Source organism: Notamacropus eugenii, chromosome 4 (assembly GCF_028372415.1).
Source record: "Notamacropus eugenii isolate mMacEug1 chromosome 4, mMacEug1.pri_v2, whole genome shotgun sequence".
Classification (NCBI taxonomy): domain Eukaryota; kingdom Metazoa; phylum Chordata; class Mammalia; order Diprotodontia; family Macropodidae; genus Notamacropus; species Notamacropus eugenii.
The window spans coordinates 466583981-466609254 of record NC_092875.1 but is presented as its reverse complement, the minus strand read 5'-3'; the positions used below and the strand labels follow the sequence as shown (position 1 = coordinate 466609254).

The following is a 25274-nucleotide window of genomic DNA, read 5'->3' as shown; positions in this document are numbered from 1 at the left end:
AGAAGACCTGGTTTTTAATTCCATCTCTATCGGTTGCCACCTATGTGACTTTGGCCAAATCCCTAATTCTTCTAGGCGTCTGTTTGTTCATCTGCAAAACAAGGGATTTGGACTGATGGCTTCCCTCTCTAACTCTATGATTCTAAGTACAACAAAAATATTTCCATTGGAAAAGGGAAGGAAAAGTTTTCCAGCAACTTTCCAGGCTTCCATCTGAACCCCCTAAAGCAACCAAAACCTATCGACTATGCCATGGCTTTGCCAGTCTATAATAATAGAAACAGGTTATTTACCACATGCCACACTCCTCTCTCCTCCCTCCCCCCACACCTCATGCTTGGTTTCCAAGGACTGGACTACAACAAAGGTGGTTTGTACTTAGTTCAAGAGCTGTGTAAACGCCATCGCTTATTACAGTTCAAGTAAGTTTTTCTTTGTTCTTTTGGCTTTTTTTAAAAGATACTCAACGATGATGTATTTAATACATCTCCATCCACTACTTCTTAGCCGGATGAATTCTTATTGAAGTTTGCGTAAGGCTCTCCTTCTTCTCACAACATTTGTACAATTCCCAAAGGCATATGGGTCAGACAGATCCAACAACTTTCTTTAGTTCGAAACCAAAAAAGCTAACAATTCACATTATAAATTAAAATACAAATCTCATAGAGCTTAAGTACTAAATGTCCACATAAAGTTGTCTAGGCATTAGTGTAGGGAAAATTTAAAAACCTTACTCAACAACCCCCTAGGTAACTGTGCCAGAACCCAAAGCAACTGAAGTTGCACTAAATAAATGCCTGACCTAATTGGTCAGGAATCCGATGCTGATCCCAAGGACAAGAGGGAAAAAGCAGAAAGGACAGTGATACAGCTTATCACAACAGGCTACGTAAAATGTGTTGCATAAAAAGTAGTTACCTACAAACCCATACACCTGTGTAATGAGCCAGAAAACTTGGCTTTAATCTGTAAGAAGAAGCCACAGCAGCAGCAACACAACAGAGTCATGTACCTTGTCGGGATGCCCTTCTTCGAATCTTCATTTTAGGAAATGAAGGCCACGAGTAATTAAAAGGTGAGTCCGAATCTGAATCCATCCCTTCTGCTCAATCAGCAGGTCTTCTGGAAGCCCTTTGCAGCCTTGAAGGCAGTCAAGTCTAAGTGGGAAGCAAAGTCAAGGAAGGAATGGGGCACGATCAAATAGCTCCCTAACTCAGGGGAGGGAAAGGCAGTAAAACGTATGCTCCCTTCGGGCGTCCAGGCATGTAGACAAGCGCAGCCTGTAAATATTAAAGCTAAACTAGGAGGAGGTTTGGCTCCTTTGGGTTTTTTTTCTTTAAAGAGAGAGAGCCCAAGAAAGAGAAAACTAGAAGCACCACGGATACATCACAGCCCAGTTATTCAAGAGGTCAGTGGGAGCAAATGAATCATTAACTCACCTTTTCTCTTTGCTGAAAATGGAAATGAATCATGGAGGGAAGCCAGGATTGAAAGTGACTAAGAAATCGAGCCTTTGAGGACTGTTTAAAAAAATGCAAAACAAAACACACCTTCAAAATGAGAGGTTCACTGGGCTTGGGGGACAACAGTATCATTTTTCAGAAGGAAAAAATGGTTTGGGGGCTTTGTTTGGTTTGGTTTGGTTTTTTTCCTGTGCAACATCAGGTTAAAAGTTTGAGCTCTTCCAGTAGATCCAAACAGAAAGCTTGATGTTGCATGCCGGGTTATGTATCTCCTTAGTATGAACAGCCTTGGCAATGTTTCAGATCGGGCAGCTGAGAAAGCACCGATAACCTGCCTAACAATGCAGATTCCCTAGCTTTTCAAACCTAAAGGGCAGAAAACCTCAGCATTACAACAAGAAATACTGATTTCATTAGAGGCATCTTCCAGCCGCACATGTTGTGTTGGATTTGAGTATTCTCCTTAGACTTATCACTGAGGAAGGCCATCCATCACAAGGATGCTGTGAGGCTGGCACCTTTACAACACAGCTCTAAACTTTCAGTCCTTAACAAAAAAAACTAGTGACTAATTTACAACAAATCATCCCTCCTTACAGTCTTCCTGAACAACTCACCAGTAATTAATCAGTCAGAATCTCTTATCCCCTCCCCCAACATCTTTTCACCCACAAAATTAACTTCCCCGTTCTCCAAATACAGATGCTTCCCACAGGCGACGATTTACCAAGTCCTTTACAAAAATGTCACAACCCAAGATGCTCCAGTAAATCCTAGGTAGTCCTGGAAATTAAATTTATGTGTGGGTTATAATGTATTTTTATGGATATTTTTTATCTTTTCATGATTTGCTATCTGCCCCACTACAGGCTGAATCATTCCTGGGTAAAAAGAAAGAAGATCATGTGAAAACATTCCACTGAGAGCTAATGATAATAATAACAAAAGCAGCTAACATTCATATAGCACTTATATGTGCCAGGCACCAGAAGGCAGCTAGATAGCTCAGTGGATAGAGTGCTGGGCCTGGAGTCAGGAAGATCTGAGTTCAAATCCAGCCTTAGACATTTGTTAGCTGTGCGACCCTGGGCAAGTCACTTAACCTCTGTTTGCCTTAATCCACTGGAGAGGAACATGGCAAACATCTCTAGTGTATTTGCCAAGAAAACCCTATGGACAGTACGGTCCATAGCATCAGACACAACTGAACAACAACAACGTGCCAGGCATTGTGTTAAGGGCTTTACAATTATCATCTCATTTGTCCTTATACCAAGCCTGGGAGGAAGGAGATATTATTATCCCCTTTTTACAGATGAGAAATCGGAAGCAAACAGAGGTTAGGTGACTTTCCCAAGGTCACACAGCTGATAAGTTATCTGAGCTAGATTTGAATCAGGACTTCCTGACTCCAGGCTCAGAGCTCTAGCCACTGATCCCCATAATCTGGCAATGGATGCAATATTCTGTCCCACAGTCCTTCACTGCACTGCCATGAAAGAGGAGACATTTTTCATTATCTCTTCTGCAGCACTTTATTGTTTTTTTTAATTATTCAAAAGCTGAACTTCATGACTTTTTCTCCTAGTCTGTTTGCTACATTCAGAAAGATGACAACACATGAAGTGAATCGATGGGGAGTTGGATCATGGTGGCATGTGTTCAGTAACATTTTACTTCATTTATGTTACAAACTGAGGAAGTCATGATTGCTGCATCAGCACAGCCAGCAGTTGGAGAGCAACGTTAACTTCTAATCCAAATCAGAACTGTATCAAGAGCTCAGTTTGTTATAAAATTTCAACTTAATGGGAAGTTATTTCCGTTTTGATAAATGTCCTATTTTTTGCACATTCTCTTTCTGACTACCTAAATGACTATCTGACCAGAGACAAATAAATCACTGAATCTCTCCAGATTTCAATTTTCTCACCTACAAAAATGGGAGAATCAATTCCTTCCAGCTCGAAGCTTCATGTACATCAAGTGGGACAGGAACATGTTATTCTCGCACATACACAAGGGCTAAACCAGGCTCTCCCTCAGTCTCATTCTTGTACTCCAAATGACATGAGAAGCAGCCCTGTGTAACTTGAACAATCCTGTCCAAAGGAATTTCCATGGACCCAAAAAGAAAACTGGGCAGGGGGAGGGGGAACTGTTGCATCTCCAGACTCACAGGAGGTGTTGTCATGTTAGGGTTAGGGTAACCTTAGAGGCTGAGAAAGGATGTTAGACTATAGAGTCCTCAACCAATCCAATATTGGGATACTCAGTAGTTACAAGAGGTGGTAAACAGCGAATGACTACTAAGCACACTTGCCTTAAGTCCTCGGAGCTATAAGGAGAATTTCAGATTAGGGACCAGTTCCACGACTGAGGTTCCTTTATCTGCCTGAGATGTCAGGCAAACAATTGATTTTATTAAACAGAGGTCCAAAAGAGCACAGCTTCACTAAGTCATCTATCAAGACTTGTTCAGTATCCCCAAGTAAAAGCAGCTCCCACAAAATATAATAATCCCCATGAAAATTCCATTGATTCTCAGAAGCCTTATTTTGGTTCTATGTGTAAACTTTCCACCTAGGTTCATCCCAGTGCATCTATTACCTGCTTGAAATTACTCTAAGGAAGAGCAGCATATGATCCTAACTGTGGAAAATTTGACATTAATATCATTATCAGTTATTGATATTATATTGGAAGGTGGAGGTTCCAGCAATTCTCTACCCAAAATTCCTCTTCCTAGAAAAGAATTGTAAAATCTTATATATGGTTTATATTTACACATGTATATTTATATACATTATGTATAAGTTATATTAAATGCCTTTCATATTATGATATATCAAGTAAGATGTAATGTAATGTAACAGACAGAGAACAGGCCAGCCTGAGAATGGGAAGAGCTCTGTCACTGACTAGCAAGATGACTCTGGATAAAGCACTTAACTTGTCTGAGTCTCAGTTTCTGCATCTATAAAATGATGACGTTTGACTAAAGGATCTTTAAGATCAGGGTAAGGAAAATATTTGTAAAATACTTTTAATTAACATAAAACCTCAATGAGGCAGCAGTCAACTCATGGCTATACATTTAAGAGAGCATGAAGCCACTTCAGAGTTGTGTGCACTATATTTAAAGCGAGCACTGATCCTCCTCTATCCCCTCCAAAAAATCCTACCTTTATGAGTTTACAATCACACTGACTTTTAAAGGAATTCTTTTTATCAAGTAATAGTTTTACTGGTAGATTGAAATATGTGCAAGTGTTCCAGTCACTCAGCAATAGAGAAGGGTTTTCATTGCAATTTTAGGGTACATATGAATGTATGGATATGAATACATACATGGAATATATGTATGAGTGCGTGTAGGTGTGCATGTGCAAGTAAGTGTGTATGTGTGTGCATGTGTGCATGCAGTGGCATCATGTCATAGTACAGATGGCTTCCAAAGTTAGGAAGACCTCAGTGCAAATCGATCCCTTTGAACAAACTGGGAGAATAAATCACTTAACCTCCCAGTGCCTGGGCAACTCTTTAAGGCTATAAATTGTAGGACAATTTCAGATTCTCATTCCAAGAGGGAGTTTCCTTAGCATGACTTCTTTATCCCAACAAATTAATTATAAATGTTAGAAAATATAATCCAGATCAGTAACATTATGACCAATGTCAGAGCACTGACTTTTGGCTCCTCTCCTTCCTAAGGGTGGAAACTCTAAGAATCTTTGTGAGCCCAAAAGTAATTAAAATTTTACATAATCCTGAAACCAGGTTCAACACCTGAGAAAAATTCTTGCAATTAAGATTTTCTAAAGATTTATATATCATAAAAATAATGGATAGCTTGGGTACCACAGGACCACAGAATATCAGAAACGAAAAGGATCTTAGAAATGATTCCTCTCACTTAGCAAATAAGGAATCAGGCCAAGAAAAGATGGAAGAAGGGAAAAAGGGAAGGAAGGAAAACAGGAAGGAACAGGATTTAAAGGCTTACTATCTGTCAGACTGTACAAAATGCTTTAGGAGTATTACCTTATTAGATGCTCACAACAACCCTGGGAGGGAGTAGCTATTATTGTCCCCATTTTACAGTTGAGCAAACTAAGGCAGATAGAGGTAAAATGACTTGCCTAGAGTCACACAGCTAGTGTCTGAGGCTAGATTTGAATTTAGGTCTTCCTGATTCCAGGTCCAGCCACCCAGCTGCCTCTAGAAAGGTAAAGCAACTTCCCCAAACTTGCTTTATGATCTATAATTGTGTTTCATATAATGATGTATCAATTAAGAAGCTCTGCCTCCATGAATCTATGCTGGCGTTCCCCTTATGCTTCTTCATTTCCACCTTTAAGATTCTTTATTTTCTTTCAGTACTCAACTTAGGTACATATTCTATCTTCCTCTTTGAAGCCAAGGACTTTCATTTTGTACTTCATACTACCAATGACAAGTGTCTGAAATCTGAAAGACTCATCTTCCTGTGTTCAAATCTGGCCTCGGATACTTACTAGAGGTGTGACTCTGGGCAAGTCACTTAACCTCTGTTTGCCCAGGAGGCAGATAAGTGGCTCAGCTGAGAGAGTTCTGGGCCTAGAGACAGGAAGACCTGAATTCAAATCTGGCCACAGACACTTACTGGCTGTGTGACCCTGGACAGGTCACTTAACCTCTCACTACAGAAGAAAATGGAAGACCATTTCAGTATCTTTGCCAAGGTCACAAAGAGTCAGACATGACTGAATCAACTGAACAACAACAACCAGTGATTAGTACATAGCAGAGTTTGGAATGGAGCTGACTTAGCCAAGACCACACGCCCAAGAAGTAGCAGAATGAGGCCTTGAACCTAGCCTTCTGACATGTTCTAAGTGCTCTTTCTAAGCAAGGCTGTATTGGCTCTCCCCAGCACAGTGAGAATGTCATTTAGGCCCACCCCTCTTCCAATTTCTTTGTCATGGTCTAATTAAGGGAGATTAGCTCTTTCTGCATGGTGATAAACTGTTCTCTCTCTTCATTAAATAGCTTTTTACAATCATATGCCTTTATAACTGAATGTACCACAATCCATCCCTATTTATACACCTTCTATATTGTACATGAGTAGATGATTTTGAGAACATGTTTACAAGATAATAAGGATTGAGAAGGTGCTTAAAACATAACTGGGTTCTCATTTTCCTCTAGGCATCTTTCTTAACCTTATGAAAGAACAAAGAGGGGGAAATGGAATAAAAATGAAAGATTAAAGGGCCTTTATAAACTTTTCCTGCAGGCTTTTCATTTTACAGATGAGGAAACTGAGGCTCCAAGGAATTAAGTGCTCAAAATTGTCCACCTGGTTAATGGCAGAAATGCAATAGAAAAGAGGTATTCAGACATTCCATTCCTGTGCTTCTCTGTGACCCCAAGCTGAAATCAAACCGCATTCAGCTGCATTTAGCAATCTACTTTTCAATGTAAGTGCATCTGATAATTGACTCTTTCATCCTCTTGTTTTTCCAAAGAAATATTTTTTGGTGGAAAAAAAGTGATTAAAAATTATAAATTGAATTCAAAGAGAAATGGAATTTAAAAGAACAGATTCTTTGTTACTGTTGTTTAGTTGTTTCAGTTGTGTCTGACTCTTTGGGACCCCTTTTGGGGTTTTCTTTGCAAAGATACTGGCGTGGTTTGCCCTTTCCTTCTCCAGTCCATTTTATAGATAAGAAACTGAGGCAAACGGGGTTAGGTGACTTGCTTAGGGTCACAGAGCAAGGAAGTGTCTGAGACTAAGTTTGAACTCAGGAAGAGGAGTATTACCGACTGCAGGCCCCCCACACTTTATGTACTATTGTGTCCACTGTGGAATCAATCTTAGATTAATCCTAACCTCAAAGTTTATAAGACATATGTTTCTATTTTAAACAGCACAGAATGGAGCCAAAACAGGTCAGTAGACCTTAAAATTTCATGACCAAAAAAAGTCTAAATAAAACTGAAATAGATGCAAATGAATTTTATATAGAGCTTTTCAATGTAAAAATTGTTTTTTAAATGGATTTATAGGTAGGATGAAATTATCTCTTTTATTTATGGGTAGAAACTGTTGAATTCTTGGCAGTCTATAAAATCTAAGATGACTCCTAAGAGGTACCTCACTCCCCTGAAGGCAGGACCACTGGCGTTCACAGTCAATACCTTGGGACCACAGAGACATATGTGATAATCAACTGGATGGGGTCAGGGGTCAGCAATGGAACTTGTTAGGAGGTTTAAGAGGAACTATCAGTATGAAACAGATAAAAGGAAAGTTCACTGGAGGGTATTCATGGCTTACAATAGTTAATTTATTAAGAAACCTTTTATCTATCTACTTGAAGGGAATCAATGACATCCCAAGAATGATGCCTTGACTTGGATTTAAGTGAGGCAGAGCTGTGCAAAGTTGTCAGCCTCACTCTCTCCTCTACCTCTGAGAACCTAGACATGAGCTACTTTGCAGATTTCTTCAAGTTAACTCTGGGAGAAATCAAAATGGAAACCTTCCTATGGCCCTTCCAGATTGGACCTGCCTATCCAAGTCCAGAGCTTAGGGTGGTAGCCCACAAGTTAGATAGGTTTCTGTCTGTGTGACTTACTAATGACTGCAGGGATCATGAGAGTAAGGGCAGTGCCTTATTTCAACTTCATAACTTCCAGTTGCATTTAGCATAGCCTTCAACACAGAGGAAGAAGTTAATACACACATTAGATTTATCAACTGAATTAAATAGGCAGAATTCAGCTACCATTCATGACCCCAACTGAGTTTTTTAAAATACTAAAATATATGAAATTTCCAAGTTACCTTGAGGGAACTAGTAAAACTTTTAACCATTTTATTACTTCATTATGCTTGCAAAAATAATTGAATTGATCTTCACAACATATACCCTAAGGGCTGGTGCCACTAAGAAGGTCTCACTGACGTGAGAGGAAAGGAAATCAAGTTCATTGGAATGACAAATCTCAGTTTCAGACAACAGATGATAAAATATACTTCCCTCCTCCAGTAAGAAAGGTGGAAGAGATGGAAAGCTGTACATCCATTTGAATACAGAGTCAAGACAGTTGTTTTCCTGGTCCATTATGGTTATCTGTTTTTTCTTTACTATAAGGAAAGGTTCAGTAGCAGAAGTAGAGACAGATCAAGAAATAAGAAGAGAAGAAAGGAAGGAGAGGAGAGGACAAAAAGAGGAAAGGAATCAATTAAACTTTTAAATAATAGTCAGAGGGGAGGAAGGTTTTACTCCAAAAGGGAGACCAGTAGAAATCTCAGTGGTTGGGTTGACAACCTACATGATCACACAAAAAGCACTAAAACATAGACAGCTTGCCCCAGTGGCTCCTCCCCAGTTATCCTCAGTTTCACCACTTCCCTTTCTTTCTTTTTCTATTCATTTACAAGTTATAAGAAAACAACAGATCATTTCCCACTCAGGGTTCTATCATCGGCTGCCCTAGTTCTGTATGTAACTACATCCGAAGGCCAGCATAGCGCATGTGATAGCTCTACAAAGCTGTCTACTAGAATATTTTTTAAATGATATTTTATTCTTTTCAATTATATGTAAAGATAATTTTTAATATTCATTTAAAAACATTTTTGAGTTCCAAATGTTCTCTCTCCTCTAAAAAGGTAAGAATTTTAAATGTTACATATGTACAACCATATAAAATATATTTCTATATTTCTACTGGAGTCTTAAAAGCTGCTGAATAATCTTTTTACTTCTTTGCTAAATCTAAAGATGAGAAGCAGTGTAATATAAAACTTTCTTCCAAATTTGGCACTCTTAAGGACAAAGAAAATTTATACCAATAAATTGTTAGCACTTGTGCTACCTAGTAAGGAAAGCTAACCAAAGTTTTAGTTGAACCCATGCAAATAAACTTATACAGTCAACTAAATTGCTGCCCAGAAATCTCATCGACATCATTCTTGCATGTGCCTGTACACAAATGTATGAGTGTATTAAGTCCTGGGATGACCATGACATCAGAGGTTGGTTGTGTTTATTCATAAAATTCCAAGTTTCTAAACACAAATTCCATAAACAAGATTTCTGAAATTCTTTTCATACCTCAGACTCTCATTTCACATTCTAATAGCCATAGTTACCACAAGATTTTTCTTTAGATAAGCTTGACATCGATTTTAAAAATTAATTTGAATGTCAGAATAAAGAACCTTTTTAAAGGAAGGGAGTTTTCATTCCACATAAGCCAAAGAAAATAATCTTCCTGAGGGCAGAGACAATCTTATCTTTTGTCTCTGCAGTGATAACAGCTTGCACAGCGTCTACCACATTGTAGGTACCTGACAGATAGGGGATGAATGAATGAAGCTATTTTGGAGGTGGGAATTATATGTGAGAATTACATGAGAGGGCAAGTTTTAAGAGCCCAGATGTAATCTTCTATCATTCATTTAGCACGAGTCAATCTATATATGGGTCAGGGTAGAAGGAAAGAAAGGAAGATGATGCAGAAGATAATAAAATTACCCCATGGACCAAATCAGGTATGAAATGTGCTATGTGACCGATAACAATTTTCTGAGCAGTGACATCAATCACATGAGATGATGGCAATGTAGTGAAAGAGCTAGATGTGGAGTCAAAGGACCTGAATTCAGATCGTGCCTTTTTCCACTTACTACTTAAGTGTAATCCCTAGAATCTATCAAGCATGCATCACATAGTTGGGGTTTAATACTGATCATGTGACCCTGAGTAAGTTATTTACTTCTCTGGTCCTCAGTTTCCTCAACTGAAAAATGAGGGAATTTGACTAGATGATAGCAAAAATTCTTTTCCTATTCATAGGAATGTTAGAAAGTGAAATCTATTTTCCCCTGACTCTGAAGCATGTTTGGGGACAAGGACAACTTTGTGACATATTTTTGATTTAAAGAACACATTTTAATCATTGTTAAAAACCCAGAGAACTTGCCCCAACAGTTCATCCCAAGTTGTAAGTATCCTCAGTTTCACCACTTCCCTTTCTTTCTTTTTCTACCCATTTACAAAGTTAGAAGAAAACAACAGATCATTTCCTGCTCAGAGTTCTATCACTGGCTGCCCTGGTTGTGCAGGTAACTATATCTGAAGCCCAACTTAGTGCGGGCGATAGCTAAGAAAAGCTATCCAGTAAAGTTCCCATTTTTAACGAAGAAAAAAACAGTCATGAACCCACAAAGGAGGCATAATATTCTCAGGGAGGTGAATTCCTGGTGTGAAAATTCTCTCCACTGACACAGACTGAAATCTATCTATGATTTTTTTAGATAAATCCTGTTGTAAAATAATAATAAAATAAAATAAAGGGGAAGGAGGAAGGATCAAAAATAGTCCAAAAAGTAGTTATTTAGCATTGATTTTTTCTCTTGTTATGGCTATTCTTCAGCCTTTTAATCCAAGTAAGGCCCAAACAGTTGAGAGTTTTGTGGTTATTTTTAAATAAAAGCCTTAAAAAAATAATCAGGCCTACTCTCCATATCTCTCAAACAAACATGTTGAGAGAAATGATACCAATAGTCTAAGCTGGGTGAACTGAGCTGAAATGGACTTCCATTCATTCCATCACCATCAATGAAAACAAATTAGAATCCACTTTTTCCTATAAAAAATCTCCCATGACAATAAATCGAGATAACTTACTATGCAACTTTTTCTCTCTGTTCTCCTACTTATCAGGAGACTCACTGAAGGCAAATAAAGGAATTATTTTGCAAGAGCCCATCATCAATCTGTATCTTGCCCACACTGCATTGGCCAAACCACGTTTATATCACCAGTGCAATCAAACACAACAGATTTTATTTTCACTTACTTGTTGTTGGGTGAGGTTGGGGGGTGGTCTGCATGCACTGGCACATGTGCAAATGCTAGGTCTCAGTTTTGTGGCAGTGACCAAAAGGCCTGCTGTTCAAACACGTCTTGTAGGTTAGTCCTTTGATAAAAATGGAGGTCAAGACGTCCTTTCACCCCAAGTAGAACATAAGCTCCTTGAGGATAGGGACCATGTAGTTTTTGTCTTTGTATTTTAGCATCTATCATAATGCCCAACACTTTTGTTTTTCAGTCATATCTGACTCTTCCTGACCCCATTTGGGGTTTTCTTGGCAAAGATCCTGGAATGGTTTGCCATTTCCTTCTCCAGCTCATTTGACAGATGTGAAGACTGAGGCAAAGAGGGTGAAGTGACTTGTCCAGGGTCACACAGCTAACGAGTATCTAAGGCCAGATTTGAACTCAAGTCTTCCTGGTATTCTATCCACTAAGCCACCTAGTTGTCTAATACATAGCAGGTCTTTAAAAAATGCTTCTTGAGTTGAACTGAATTGAGTTACAAAATTCTAACACTGAAGTCAGCCACTTATCAATAATGTTTCAGAATAGGCTCATTAACGAAGCCCATTGGCAAGTGCCCAAAAGGCAAAGCTCTATATCCATCTAAGCATCAGATAGAGCTCTAGTCTCAGTGCCTATGATATAACATATTCTTTGCTACGACCCACGAGAAGTCGGCCCCACAGTTTAGAAGTCCCAGCCGAGCCCGATTCAGGACTGTTCTGTTTATTTGATTCATCTACATTTGATATTATTTCAACTCATTTGATAAATGTTTTCCAATATATCCCAAGCTTCCAGTTCAAAACTGTTTTGTGCTTATTCTACAAGAAGGATTTTTTCCCCAAACAGTGAAACCACAGTAAATATAAAAAGGCAGAACACTTATCATAAGAGAACCAAATTATGTTTCATGATGGCCAGAAAGTTTCCAGTAAGTCAGGATGTTTTCTACCAAAAGAAATATTTTTTTTAAGAACCTCACCAACCACAACAAGAAAATCAACTTAAAATAAACAAAAGGGAAAAAATTTGAGCCAGAATTTGCACATAGTACACTGCATTTCCAGTGGTCTTTAATGGGGGATTTCCCCTTCCATTTTAACTTCAAAACTTATCCTTGGTGAATTTTAGTTTGCTAAGCAGGGCCAACTGAGACCAAAAAGTTGAGAATCCAATGAAAGTTTCTATATCTTGGGGCACAAAGAAAAGATCCGTGAACAATTCAGTGAGAAAATATTGTCATCTTTCAGGAAGATAAGATTTGAGCTTGGGTTTTGTTGATTTTTACCCCTGCTTTAAAAAAACAAAAAACCCTCCTAAGTCATGCTTTTTAGATTTCAGTCTAGATACCTGAGTAAGTAGAGCCCGAATTTGTCTGGGGTGAATGGGGATTTGTCTCAGGACACCAACAAAGATGAGTGAGTTCACCTGGAAACAGTCAACCCTTCCCACAATATTTTTTTAACCCCAAGTGAAAAAACTCCTAGTGATGGCTCTATGGGAAATCATTTAGATAAAAACTGAAGGCCCGATGTTCCAAGTCCTATAGTTTTAAGACTGAATAAACTACAGTTCTAAAACATAATTAGCAAAATAAGGAAACCACTATGAATGAATTTAAGATCTAATAAACTTCAGGTTCTAATCATGATTAAAGAAATAAGGAAACCAATGTATGTGAGGCACTTCAAAAGCTTCATTTTCACAGGCGATTGGGAACAAGACTTTTAGAAGCTTTTGTAGCATGATAATCTTCTCATTACATCTACAAACATTATTTTGATACAAGAGAAAAAAATGTTGTGACCCAATTAGGCTTGTTTACTTGATTATATGCCAAATTATAAATGCTTTCAATTATCACTCCTCCTCAGATTTTCTCGGAAGTTCATGCTCTTATATCACAACTGCCAGGTAAAGATATAAAAATGTAGAAAATGATTTGCTTAAACTTTCTTATACAGAACCAACAGTTTAGACAGTGAAGAGCAGCGGCATACGGAACTAGAGTCAGGAGAAATCTGGGTCAAAATCTGGACTCTGACATTGATTAGTCATGTGACCCTACACAAGTGATGTAAGTTGTTGGAGCCTCAGTTTTCTCACCTGAAAATTGGGGTTAACCATTTTACCTGATTCTCACAGGATCATAAAAATTAAAGTATTATAGAAATGTGAATTGTTTATTATTTGGGGCTTTTAAAAATGTATCGAATAAAACCAGCATTTCCATAAAACAGAATAATAAAAAAAGATGACTGCACATGAAACTGCAAACCTATTACGTGCAACTTGAACTGTCTCTTCTTGTTATTATCATTAACGTTACTTGAACCACTGTTATGACATGGTCTTTGGTATTATAAGGCTATTTCATCTGGGGTTTTCTTCCATTCTTTTCTACAAGTTTCCCTTTACTTAAAAAAAAATTCTTCCTGTTTGGAGGATATTTTTCTCTTGGTTGTGCATAAAACAAAGAAAATTTGTGTTTTCTTAGTTATACAATCTGATGAGCGTGACATCCTGTTGTGTGTTTCTGTCTCCCTTTCTTCCCTATCAGTCCAATGGCTTTTTTGGACGTGCTCAGGGTGTTTTTGTCTTTAGTTTTAGGTATGTATTCATGTTTCTCCTTGGTGCCCCTAAAACCTATTCCCAGCCCATACAACTAGCAGAAGTTTTCTGCTCCATATTATCTATAATTAATTGCACAAAGTTTCAATGGGATAGGGAATCAAAAGGAAATTGGTGCAGTCTGATTCAAGCCACATGTATAAACCAAACCTCTCTATAAAATCTACTTAATATAAGCATCATGAAAAGTTTTTAAAATTATATTTGTGGTGAGCCTCTGTGGATGACATCATGTTTATACAACTTTAAAGCTTTAATTGGTGTAAGGCAATGAGACACATGTATAGAGCAACCTACAAGCCTCGGTTTACAATCCATGAAGGAGTTGCTACAAGCATATTCATCTGTGATGGCCTAAGCCAGGCATGGGGAAACTGCTTGCCTTGAGGTTACACGTGGCTTTCTAGGTCTTTGGGTGCAGCCTTTTGACTGAGTCCAAGTTTTACAAAGCAAATCCTTTTATCAAGGAGATTTGTGAAGTTTGGATTCAATCAAAAAGCTGCACTTGAGGACCTAGAGGTCCACATGTGACCTTGAGGCTGCAGGTTTCCTACCCCTGGCCTACTCTATCAAGAAAGGAGAGATTTGGAGTCAGAAGCCCTGAGGTTCAGATTCTACCTCAGACACTAGCTGTGTGACCCTGGGCAAGTCACTAACCTTTAAGAACTTCAATTTCCTCATCTGTTAAAAATGGCGCTAATAATTAACTCTCTCTCTCTCTCTCTCTCTCTCTCTCTCTCTCTCTCTCTCTCTCTCTCTCTCTCTCTCTGAGTTATGAGGAAAGTATCTGTAAGCCATCAAGTACTCTGTAAATATGTTGTTATTATCATGGATCCCAGGCTGATGAATTATACCATTTTCTCTCTTCTAGTCTAACTGCATGCTCCTGGCATGGATCTCACATTCCCACAATGGAAAACGTCAATCACGCAAATGAGGTTCTTCCACTCTCCTTCTTTCTAGGTCACTACATGTTATCAGGCATCTAATTCTTCCTCCCCATCTTCAACTTCATACACAACAAAAGTGTGTGTTGGAAAACCAAACGCACCAACAAAACTCATCCAGGCAACAACTCTCCTCCTACTGTATCTATTTTCTACACCTAAGTAAATGAAAAACATTTTTTAGCCAAGAAGTGTGTGGCAGACAAATTCCAGTCAGGAACAATTTTAGTCTATGGTCTCTAAAGTCAACTGTTGTGTCCTCAGCCCTTGCCCTCTGCCTGCCCACTCCAACCATGCACTAATTCACACTGACATATTATGATTATCTATGAGAACCACATTACACACCTCTTAATTCACTGAAAATTTACTCCTCTATTCCATTAAATAAGTGCTTACTGATCCACTACTATAAGCAAGACTCTGTGCTGATGATGTAAAGACAAAAGCCCCCAAAACAGACCCTTGACCCCACGTACATTCTCTAGGGGGAAAGAGACTAAAAACATTTGAACAAATTAATGGCTACAATATGATTTAAGGAATGACAGAACAGAAGAGGTGGTTCATTGGGAACACCAGATAGAGCATTGGACCTAAAGTCAGGAAGATCTGAATTCAATAGTTAGACGACCCTGGATAAGTCACTTTACCTCTATCTGTCTCAATTTAATCAACTATAAAATGGGGATAATAAAAGCAAATGACTCCCAAGGTTATTGTGAGAATCAAATGAGATAATATTTCTAAAGCACTTAGCCCAGTGCCTGGTACGTAGTTGATACTTAATAAGTGATATTTAGTTCCTTCCTTCCTTCCTAAAAATGAAGAGGATCAGGAAATGCTTTTCTTAGATGGGAGAAGATGGCCCCTGTTTCTCTGTTAAATATGTGCTTCCTCTACTGAAAGGAAAGAGGTAGTTTAGGAGGCTTAAGGAGAAAAAGGTTTGGAAAACTAGTTGTGAAGAGGGAGACAGAGAATCAATGTTTAAGAATTATCTTGTAGTAGTAAGAGCGTAATTCATATTATTTGTAATGGATCAGTTACAGTCCAGTGGTGTGACTTTCTCCAATGACATCAACAGTCTATAAGTAAGAGGAGAAAGGGTGGGTGGTAGGGTTAACTCAGGGGTGGGGCTTGGCAAGGTGTGAACAGTGAGGGGTTCAGGGGTGGAGGGTGGCACATACTTAAACTAGTTAACAAAGAGGAGAAAACCATCACAAATTGCACTCCCATTTATCTTTATTATTTTAAGCCTCAAACCAAACATTAAATTGAATATTCTTAGACTTAATATTTCAAAATAAGAGTTGATGGAATGTTTACTTCGGAGATTGTTTACCTTAGAAATGGGATGCTTATCTTGTTCTGCAACTAGGACTCAAATCAAATCAGTAAAATTTTCAAATATTCCAGTTAATTTCCTATAGCATACAGTCTCTCTCTTCACTTTTTTTATTTTTTCTCAATGTGTATGTTTATTTATTTTTAGTTTTCAACATTCATTTCCACAAGATTTTGAGTTCCAAATTTTCTCCCCATCTCTCTCCTCCAACCCCAAGACACCATGCATTCTGATTATCCCATCCCCCAATCTGCCCTCCCTTCTATCACACACCTCCTTTCCTTTATCCCCACCTTCTCTCTTTTCTTGTAGGGCAAGATAGATTTCTATACCCCATTACCTGCATTTCTTATTTCTCAGTTGCATGCAAAAACAATTCTCAACATCTGTTCCTAAAACTTTGAGTTCCAACTTCTCTCCCTTCCTCCCTCTCCTCCCACCCCCACTGAGAAGGCAAGCAATTCAATATAGGCCATATATGTGCAGTTATATAAAAGACTTCCAAAAATGTCATGTTGTGAAAGACTAACCATATTTCCCTCCATCCTACCCTGCCCCGATTTATTCTATTCTCTCCTTTGACCCTATCTCTCCTCAAAAGTATTTACTTCTAATTACCCTCTCCTCCCATGTGCCCTCCCTTCTATCATCCCCTACATCCCACTTGTCCTCTTTTCCCCTGCTTTCCTGTAGTGTAAGATAGATTTTCATATCAAATTGAGTGTGCATGTTATTCCCTCCTTGAGTTAAACATAAGAGTAAGCTTCACTTTTTCCCTCTCACCTCCTCTCTTTTCCCCTCCATTGAAAAAGCTTTTTCTTGCCTCTTTTATGAGAGATAATTTGCCCCATTAAATTTCTCCCTTTCTCCTCCTTTAGATATTCCTTTCTCATCCCTTAGTTTTATTTTTTTAGATATCCCTTCCTATTGAACTCACCCTGTGCCCTCTGTCTATATGTATATATTCCCTCCAACTACCTAAATACTGAGAAAAATCTCAAGAGTTACAAATATTATCTTTCCATATAGGAATGTAAACAGTTTCACTTTAGTAAGTCCCTTATGATTTCTCTTTCCTGTTTACCTTTTCATGCTTCTCTTGATGCTTGTGTTTGAAAGTCAAATTTTCTATTCAGCTCTGATCTTCTCATCAAAAGTGCTTGAAAGTCCTCTATTTCATTGAATGATCATTTATTCCCCTGAAGTATTATACTTAGTTTTTCTGGGTAGGTTATTCTTGGTTTTAATCCTAGTTCCTTTGACTTCCGGAATATCATACTCCAAGCCCTTTGATCCCTTAATGTAGATGCTGCTAGATATTGTGTTATGCTGATTGTATTTCCACAATATTCAAATTGTTTCTTTCTAGCAGCTTGCAATATTTTCTCCTTGACCTGAGAACTCTGGAATCTAGCTACAATATTCCTAGGAGTTTTTCTTTTCAGATCTCTTTCAGGAGGTGATCACTGGATTCTTTCCATATTTATTTTACCCTCTGGTTCTAGAATATCAGGGCAGTTTTCCTTGATAACTTCATGAAAGGTGATGTCTAGGCTCTTTTATTCACCATGGCTTTCAGTTAGCCCTATAACTTTTAAATTGTCTCTCCTGGACATATTTTCCAGGTCAGTTGTTTTTCCAATGAGATATTTCACGTTGTCTTCAATTTTTTCTTTCTTTTGGTTTTGTAATTTCTTGGTTTCTCATAAAGTCATTAGCTTCCATCTGCTCCATTCTAATTTTTAAAGAACTATTTTCTTCAGTGAGCTTTTGAACCTCCTTTTCCATTTGGCTAATTCTGCTTTTAAAAGCATCCTTCTCCTCATTGGCTTTTTGGACCTCTTTTGCCATTTGGGTTAGTCTATTTGTAAAGGTGTTATTTTCTTCAGCTTTTTTTTTTTGCTCTCCTTTAGCAAGCTATTGACTTGCTTTTCATGATTTTCTTCCATCACTCTCATCTCTCTTCCCAATTTTTCCTCTACTTTTTTTACTTGATTTTCAAAATCCTTTTTTGAGCTCTTCCCTGGCCTGAGACCATTGCATATTTATTTTTGAGGTTTTGAATGTGGAAGTCTTATCTTTCATGTCTTCCTCTAATGGTATGCTTTGTTCTTCCTCATCCAAAAGGATGAAAGAAAATGCCTGTTCACCAAGAAAGTAGCATTCTATAGTCTTATTTTTTTTCCCTTTTTGAGGCATTTTCCCAGCCAGTTACCTGACTTTTGGGTCCTTTATCAAATGGAAGGTATAGTCTAGGGACCTGTAAGTGCTCAGTTCCTCCAAGGTGGCACAATCAGGGGAGAGGAGTTTACTCCTATCCTGGCCTGCACTCAGGTCTGGAAGCAACCACAAGCTTTTCTGCCCAGGATCTGTGAGTAGGGTTCCCTCTCCACAACCACCTCCAGTTCCACCAGGCCAGTGCTATTTCTCAATCCAGGACTGCCACTCAGGGCTGAGATGTAGCTCAGTCATTTGATTCCCCCAGGGTCCTTAGGCCAAGAGCTTCAAAAGGGGATGCTGCTATAATGAATTCCACTGCCCTGGGGTCAGAGCTAGGGTCAGACCCTGCTCCCTTTTCCCCCAGGTGAAAGAGCTTTCTCACTGACCTTTGAAGCTGTCTTTGCTGTTTGTGGGTTGAGAAATCTGGGAACCTCAGCTGCTGCCCATGATTCCGTGCCCTGAAGCCTGCTCCAGTCCTGTCCATGCTGAGTGGGCTATGCTCCACTTCAAGCCCAGTGCAATAGACCTTTCCTGTCAGCTTTCCAGTCTGCCTTGGGCTGGAAATATCTTTCACTCTCTTGTTTTGTGGCTTCTGCTGCTTTACAATTTGTTTAGAGTCATTTTTTACAAGTATTTTATGAGCTATGGTGGGAGAGCTACAGCAGATCTGTCCTTCTACTCTGCCATCTTGGGCCTGATCACTTTTTTTTTTTTGGAGACTTAATCTTTGCTTTTTATCTTCCTACCACTGTATTTTCCTCACTCATTATACCAGGCTGTCTCTTTACCTATTTCAGGTGGGAGAATTCTCAAATATCAACAGCTTAGATGTGCTACCAAAACAAGATGCCATCACAAGACAATATTGTATCTTTCTTATTGGAGCAAGTAGATGGCACAGTGGACTGGGCACCACTCCTGGAGACAGGAAGACCTCAGATACTTGTGAGTTGTGTGATCCTGGGTAAAATCACTTAAACCCTGTTGGTCTCAGTTTTCTTAACTGTAAAATGGGAGTCATAAAAGCACCTATCTCCCAGAGTTGTTGTGAGACTCAAATGAAGTAATAATTGTAAAGCACTTAGTGCCACGTCTGGCACATGGCAGGCACCTACTTGCTTCTTTCCTTTACTTCCTTCTTTCATTAGTCTGGGGATCAATGTCACATATCTACTGTAGGCCCTTATCACTTCTCTTAAATCTCTCATTTCAGTCTGTCTGTGAGAGGCTGCTACTGATGACAAAGAATCAAGGAATGAATAAAAAAACCATTTTGTTAGGTATTTACAATGTACCCAGCACTGTGCTAAGTGGAGAATGCACCATAGCAATTAGTTTCTAAAATATATATCAGTTATTACTTCAAACATGGAAACTGTTATGAAAATAATCGCTTATTTAGACCCAAATTAAAAATCGACTCATAACTTCATCTTTTTCACAAATAAACATCACCCTCCCTCTTCTGTCTTGGTAAACACTCTTCAAAACCACCATTCCTTGGAGCATGATGCAATTTACAGATTACACATCCTGTACATGTGAGTAAGAGCGACGCTTCAGACACTGGTGACTCATGACAGCCATATATGTTTGGGCCATTGGCTTTCCTTTTCCTCTTCACTATACATCCCTATGAATAAATTATTCTTTTCATCCCAAAGAGCATATTTTTTTCCTTTGGTGCCAATCTGAGTTCCTACTCTAATGACTATGATATTTTCTGAAGAATGAAATGTCCAAGCTGCTTCTGGCTGATAGCCAAGGACCAGCAGCTGAGTTAGCCACCACTGTGTGTACTTCCTCTCTGTTCTGCTTTGTACTTTATGATTTCCGAACTGATTTTTTTTTTTTTTTACCAACACGTCTGCCAAATTCACCAAGGGCCCTCAGGCACTCACGTAGCTTGAAGTGAACCTCCTTGTTTTGCTGTTCTCTGAGTGTCTCATCCGTGGAAGCTCCTCCACCCTTAGCTACTGACTCACCCTGGTCACCACTCTCAGCTCCCCTCTCGGAGACTAGAAATGGACCAGAGCAGAATGACTTTCGTGGTTGTCATTCAGTAGTTCATTTAGTTCAAATAAATTTATTGATTGGATTTTGATGCCCTACTTTTTTCATGAATAAGAAAGCAAGAGCCTATCATACTTTTACTTATATATTGACAGAATTCATCAGTCGTATCCAACCATATCCTCAAGGGTTTGCTGCAATAAAGCTAACTGTTCACACACTTTGGTGCCCAAGCAATTAGGGTAGTTATTAATCATTGCCTCCAATTCCATAGACAGCTTCATAGACCCCTTTCAGGCCCCTCAACAGGAACCTGACAAACCAGGGGAAGGGGCTGGAGAGAGAAACAGAAACTACCCTGAGGAAAGAGATAGCACGGAAAGACATGGAAAGTATTTAAACCAGGATTCTCCTAAGTAGATTGTAATCTCCACAGTCTGGTCAAATCTGAGTAGGGCCATGACCCCACCTTTTAGGCATCTGGCACTAGTTTGTTCCAAAAGTCTAGAGCAAACATCCAAGAACTTATTCAGGAGCCCTCTGATGAAGGTGGGAGAGCTTATTCTGCTGCCTCTGCTGTCAAAAAGCAACCCTAATAAGCAACACAAGGAGAAAGTCCTGGCAAAACTCCACTCTAAGTGATGCTTTAAAAAGGACAGTATATCCCATATGGAGTTCCTATATACTATACACTCTGTTAATCTGACTCTCTGGACCCTGGACAAGTCGCTTAAACCTGTTTGCCTCAGTTTCCTCATCTGTAAAATGAGCTGAAAAACGAAATGGCAAACCTCTCCAGTATCTGCCAAGAAAACCCCAAGAGGGTCACAAAGTGTTAGACATGACTGGAAGACAACTGAACATCAACAAATATGGAACTATCATAATCTAAAACTTTATATCAGCACCAATTAAAACAATGGGAAGTGACATTTAAGTACCTACCAAAGTCCACATCTTCATTTTCAGTCAGTTGCACCATAGGATCTGGGAAGCACTGGAAAAAAAACAGAAAGAATTTTTCCCACATCATTTACATACAAACTACAAATTACAACACTAGCACTATAATTATTCCTGCATTTTGAAACCTGCATAAACCCCTCCAGAAAATAGTATTAGAGAACAGGTTACTAACATAATAGCATATGTAAACACAAAATCAGTCTGGGATACATCTAGCTGGGTTGAATGTAAGGACTCATATTTAAGAGCTGAAAGCGTGAAATGGATAATATCCTGGGGGATGCAGGGATATTCTAAAGCTTCCCACAGATTATTTTGTCCTCAAAAAGAACTTTCACGATCTAAATTCATTTTCAGTCACATGCTGGCAAACACTTATCTTCCAGGGACAACTTTATTTGGGAGTAATTTTCTGCATTATCTTCCCTAGGAAACAACCCAGAAGGAGAATTTGCTTTGATTATGAAGGATCAAGATTCTCATTTTAAAGAAGAAAGAATTTCCAAACTTTTTTTTAATGTAATTGGGAAAGTTTCTGAATAGTTGTTCCTTATGACCATGAAAATATTTTTCAAATGTCACTTTTCTTGTTTTAGCTATTCAGGTATTGGCAGAAGAGAAGGAAAGGGAAAATAATTACCTTTACATCTTCCCTTTCAGGTGGTGATTTGCCGGACACCAGATTCTCAGGCTCTGTAAAATGGATATTTCTCATCAGTGTTTGCTGAAAAATGATAACAGGTGGTTGCTGATTTCTTTTCCTCGAAGAGAAAAGGACACTAAAAGGGAGTGTAAAGCAATTTCCTCCGCCCCAAAATGTGGCATTGAGTAGGTTCTTAATTTGTATTTTCTTGCAAGCCAACAAGCTAGAGAACTGACTGAGAAATGGAGCTGGAGTGGCTGTATTGTCAGTACTAGACAACCTGTAAACAAAAGCACAGGAACTTTCACAGGATGTCCTGAGGAAAACATGAGCATTAAGTAAATAAATGCACTTGATCAGAAAGAAGTCATGCAGAACAATTTTCAAAACAAGTCAGAATCAAAAGACATGACTCAGTACTCACAGAAGGAAATCCCAAATGTCTAGTTCCCCAGGCACCAAAGACATCATAATAATATTATACATATATATCTGATAGATGATTCATTTCAAAAAAGTAGAGGTTTGTTCTCCTAGTGAGTTACTTTATAGTAATCTTCTCAGAACCAGCTACAAAGACAAGGTGAAAGAAAAATACATCTAGCCTTACACTTGATGCTCAAACACCAGACAGATTCTAGTAGAACTCGGAACAGACGCAGAATTCTGGGTACTAATAAGCAAGAGAAAACACCCAGTATCTCCTTTTGGAGTACAAGTTTTCCTAGAATTGTTCCTCATTTAGGATAGGCAGGGAAGAACAAGTAGATTTCTTTTTCCTCATTGAGTTTATGACTTAACTGACTTCAGACTTGACCTGGTTCAAATCCTCAAATCTGCTATTAATGCCAGTAAATCATTTCCCCCTCTGGGGACTCAGTTTCCTCATTTGTAAAATGAAGGAGTTGGATGAGATGGTCTCTAAGATTTCTTTCAGCTCTACAGCACTATTTTTGTTGTTCAGTTTTCAGTCATGTTCGACTCTTCGTGACCCCATTTGGGAGTTTTCTTGGCAGAGATACTGGAGTAGCTTGCCATTTCCTTCTCCAGATTATTTTACAGGAGAGGAAACTGAGGCAAACAGGGTTAAGTGATTTGCCCAGGGTCACACAGTTACTAAGTGTCTGAGGCCAGATTTGGACTCACAAAGATGAGTCTTCTTGACTCCAAGCCTGGCTCTCTATCCACATCACCACCTGGCACTAGGATAATGATTATTTATCTATTAAGTCTTGACCTGTAAAAGTCAACTGCTGCATGTGACTGCTGTTGAAATACTCAGTGTTATGCATCAGGAACCACTGACCAAAATAACTTGGGTACGACAAACATGCATTGACCACTCTACTTCTCAACCACAGTCAACATTAACTGACTCATGTCCCAAACCCAAGGAGCTGCTTTTGTCCATGTGTCCCTGTCTTCTGCCATAATTCAGGATTTATTAATGAAAATGGTTCAGTATTACAGAATAGTTCTGCATTGCAATATGTCCTATGTACATTTAAATATACTTTGATAAGTGGTCATTTGAATGCAAATGTAAAATAGGTTTAAATAGTGAGAAATCTATTGGAAAGCATGGGTCAAGAAGAGGAAATAAGACAGACACCTAGAGACTATACAGAAATCTCACACCTTTATATCACGAATGCTTTCTTCACAAAAAATCAGTGTTACACTATATGTGGCAAGTTTTTAAAAATCACCAAGAAAAGAAATTTAATATATTTTAACAGACAGAAAAAGACTCTTTACTGATATGTGAGTCATCTCAGAATCAGCTGTCTCTGTACACTCAGATCATGGCTTGTTCAAAAAAAAAAAAGTTTTTTAATAAATAATGAGAAAAGAGCCTGGCATACAATGGAAACAAATAAATCCTAAATTAAACAAGTAATTGACGAGAAAAAGTGAATAATGGCTAGCAGAAATGACATTGGCACTAAACAAAAAATGTTATTCAGAAATTTAACCAATATGAATCAATTACCATAGCTAAGAGAATAAACACTGAAATTAGCAAACACCTGACTTACTTGTGGGAAAGAGAGATGGTGGCCAAGTGCACTGATTTATCTTATAAATTCATTTGTAAAAATCTAACAAAGAAAACCGAAGATTGCCTTAAAAAGCAAAACAAAAGAGCAGGAGATAAAAACATTTTAAAGAAAATTTGGCACGATAGCCGTCTAGGCAGTCATCCCAAAGGTAATGAAGGGTGAAAGGGGAGGCATCCCAGAAACAGAAGAAAAATAGAAGAAATGTGCAAAGATTTTTATAACAATTCTCACCATCAAAGGACAGTAGAGTCACCACTCTTGGGCTTTAACATCACAGTAGCAAATGTACTAAAATGTACTAAGAGATAGGATATAACAACACATAGAGAACAATAACAAAAAAAAAGAACTGCATTAGACCAAGTGTCCATAGAAGAACCCACACTACAGGAAACACAACTGTAAGGGATTGATTCATGAGATATCTAAGAGGGGAAGAAACCAAAGACTTGGAAAACCTATCTCCAACTTTATCCATACCAATATATTAATAAGAAACAGCTACTGAAAGAACATCAACAACTATCTATATGCCGAATTTCCCATCTGTACAGTGTCCCTACATGACACTCATGCATCATGTGAGGTTACTAATGTGGAACAGCCATGCTTTTTCATAAGTAATATTTTCAACGAACCACATCTTTTAGAAATACACAATTGACTGAAGGATATAGAGGGAATACAAGATTATAGGATCATTGATCTGGTGTTGGTAGGGAACCTTAGAAGCCTTCAAATCGAACTTCGTCATTTTACAAATAAGGAAACTGAGATACAGGGAGGTTAAGCAATTTGCTCATGGTCACAAAGGTAGTAAGTATCAGAGAAAAGATTTGAATTCAGGACTTGTGAGTGCAGAGGGAGTGTTCTTTCTACTATACCATGCAGCTTCCCTCTCCTCTGCCTACTGTTTGTTATTAAAAGCATGTGATTCTGTATTCATGTACTACCCTAAAGGCTCTCCTCCCACAAGGTGTCTCCTATTCATTACATCAGAATTATTCAAGATTCCTTGAAAGATATAAGGGAAATATTGCCTACAGGCAGCTAAGTGGGCCAGAGTCAGGCAGACCTAACTAAGTTCAAATCTGGC

The 25274-nt window shown here is 38.5% G+C and overlaps 1 protein-coding gene and 1 long non-coding RNA gene across 11 annotated transcripts in view; one reads left to right on the top strand and one right to left on the bottom strand.

Annotated features, from left to right (window-relative positions):
- Window positions 1-25274, bottom strand: part of ARHGEF28 (Rho guanine nucleotide exchange factor 28) — a 361347-nt gene that overhangs the window by 143156 nt on the left and 192917 nt on the right. For 8 of the 10 annotated variants that reach the window (XM_072606341.1, XM_072606340.1, XM_072606343.1 and 5 more), the window contains 2 exons: window positions 22113-22165; window positions 21452-21503 (listed from right to left, as the gene is read on the bottom strand). In XM_072606341.1, coding sequence (XP_072462442.1) covers window positions 21452-21503; window positions 22113-22165 — 105 coding nt within the window. Of the gene's footprint in view, window positions 1-1015; window positions 3062-21451; window positions 21504-22112; window positions 22166-25274 lie in introns of those variants that run through there. The other 2 variants (XM_072606345.1, XM_072606347.1) reach the window with 1 other exon arrangement.
- LOC140502048 (uncharacterized) lies at window positions 380-24045 on the top strand. Its single transcript, XR_011966491.1, has 3 exons — window positions 380-1078; window positions 19291-19438; window positions 22133-24045. It is a non-coding gene; the product is annotated as an uncharacterized lncRNA (long non-coding RNA).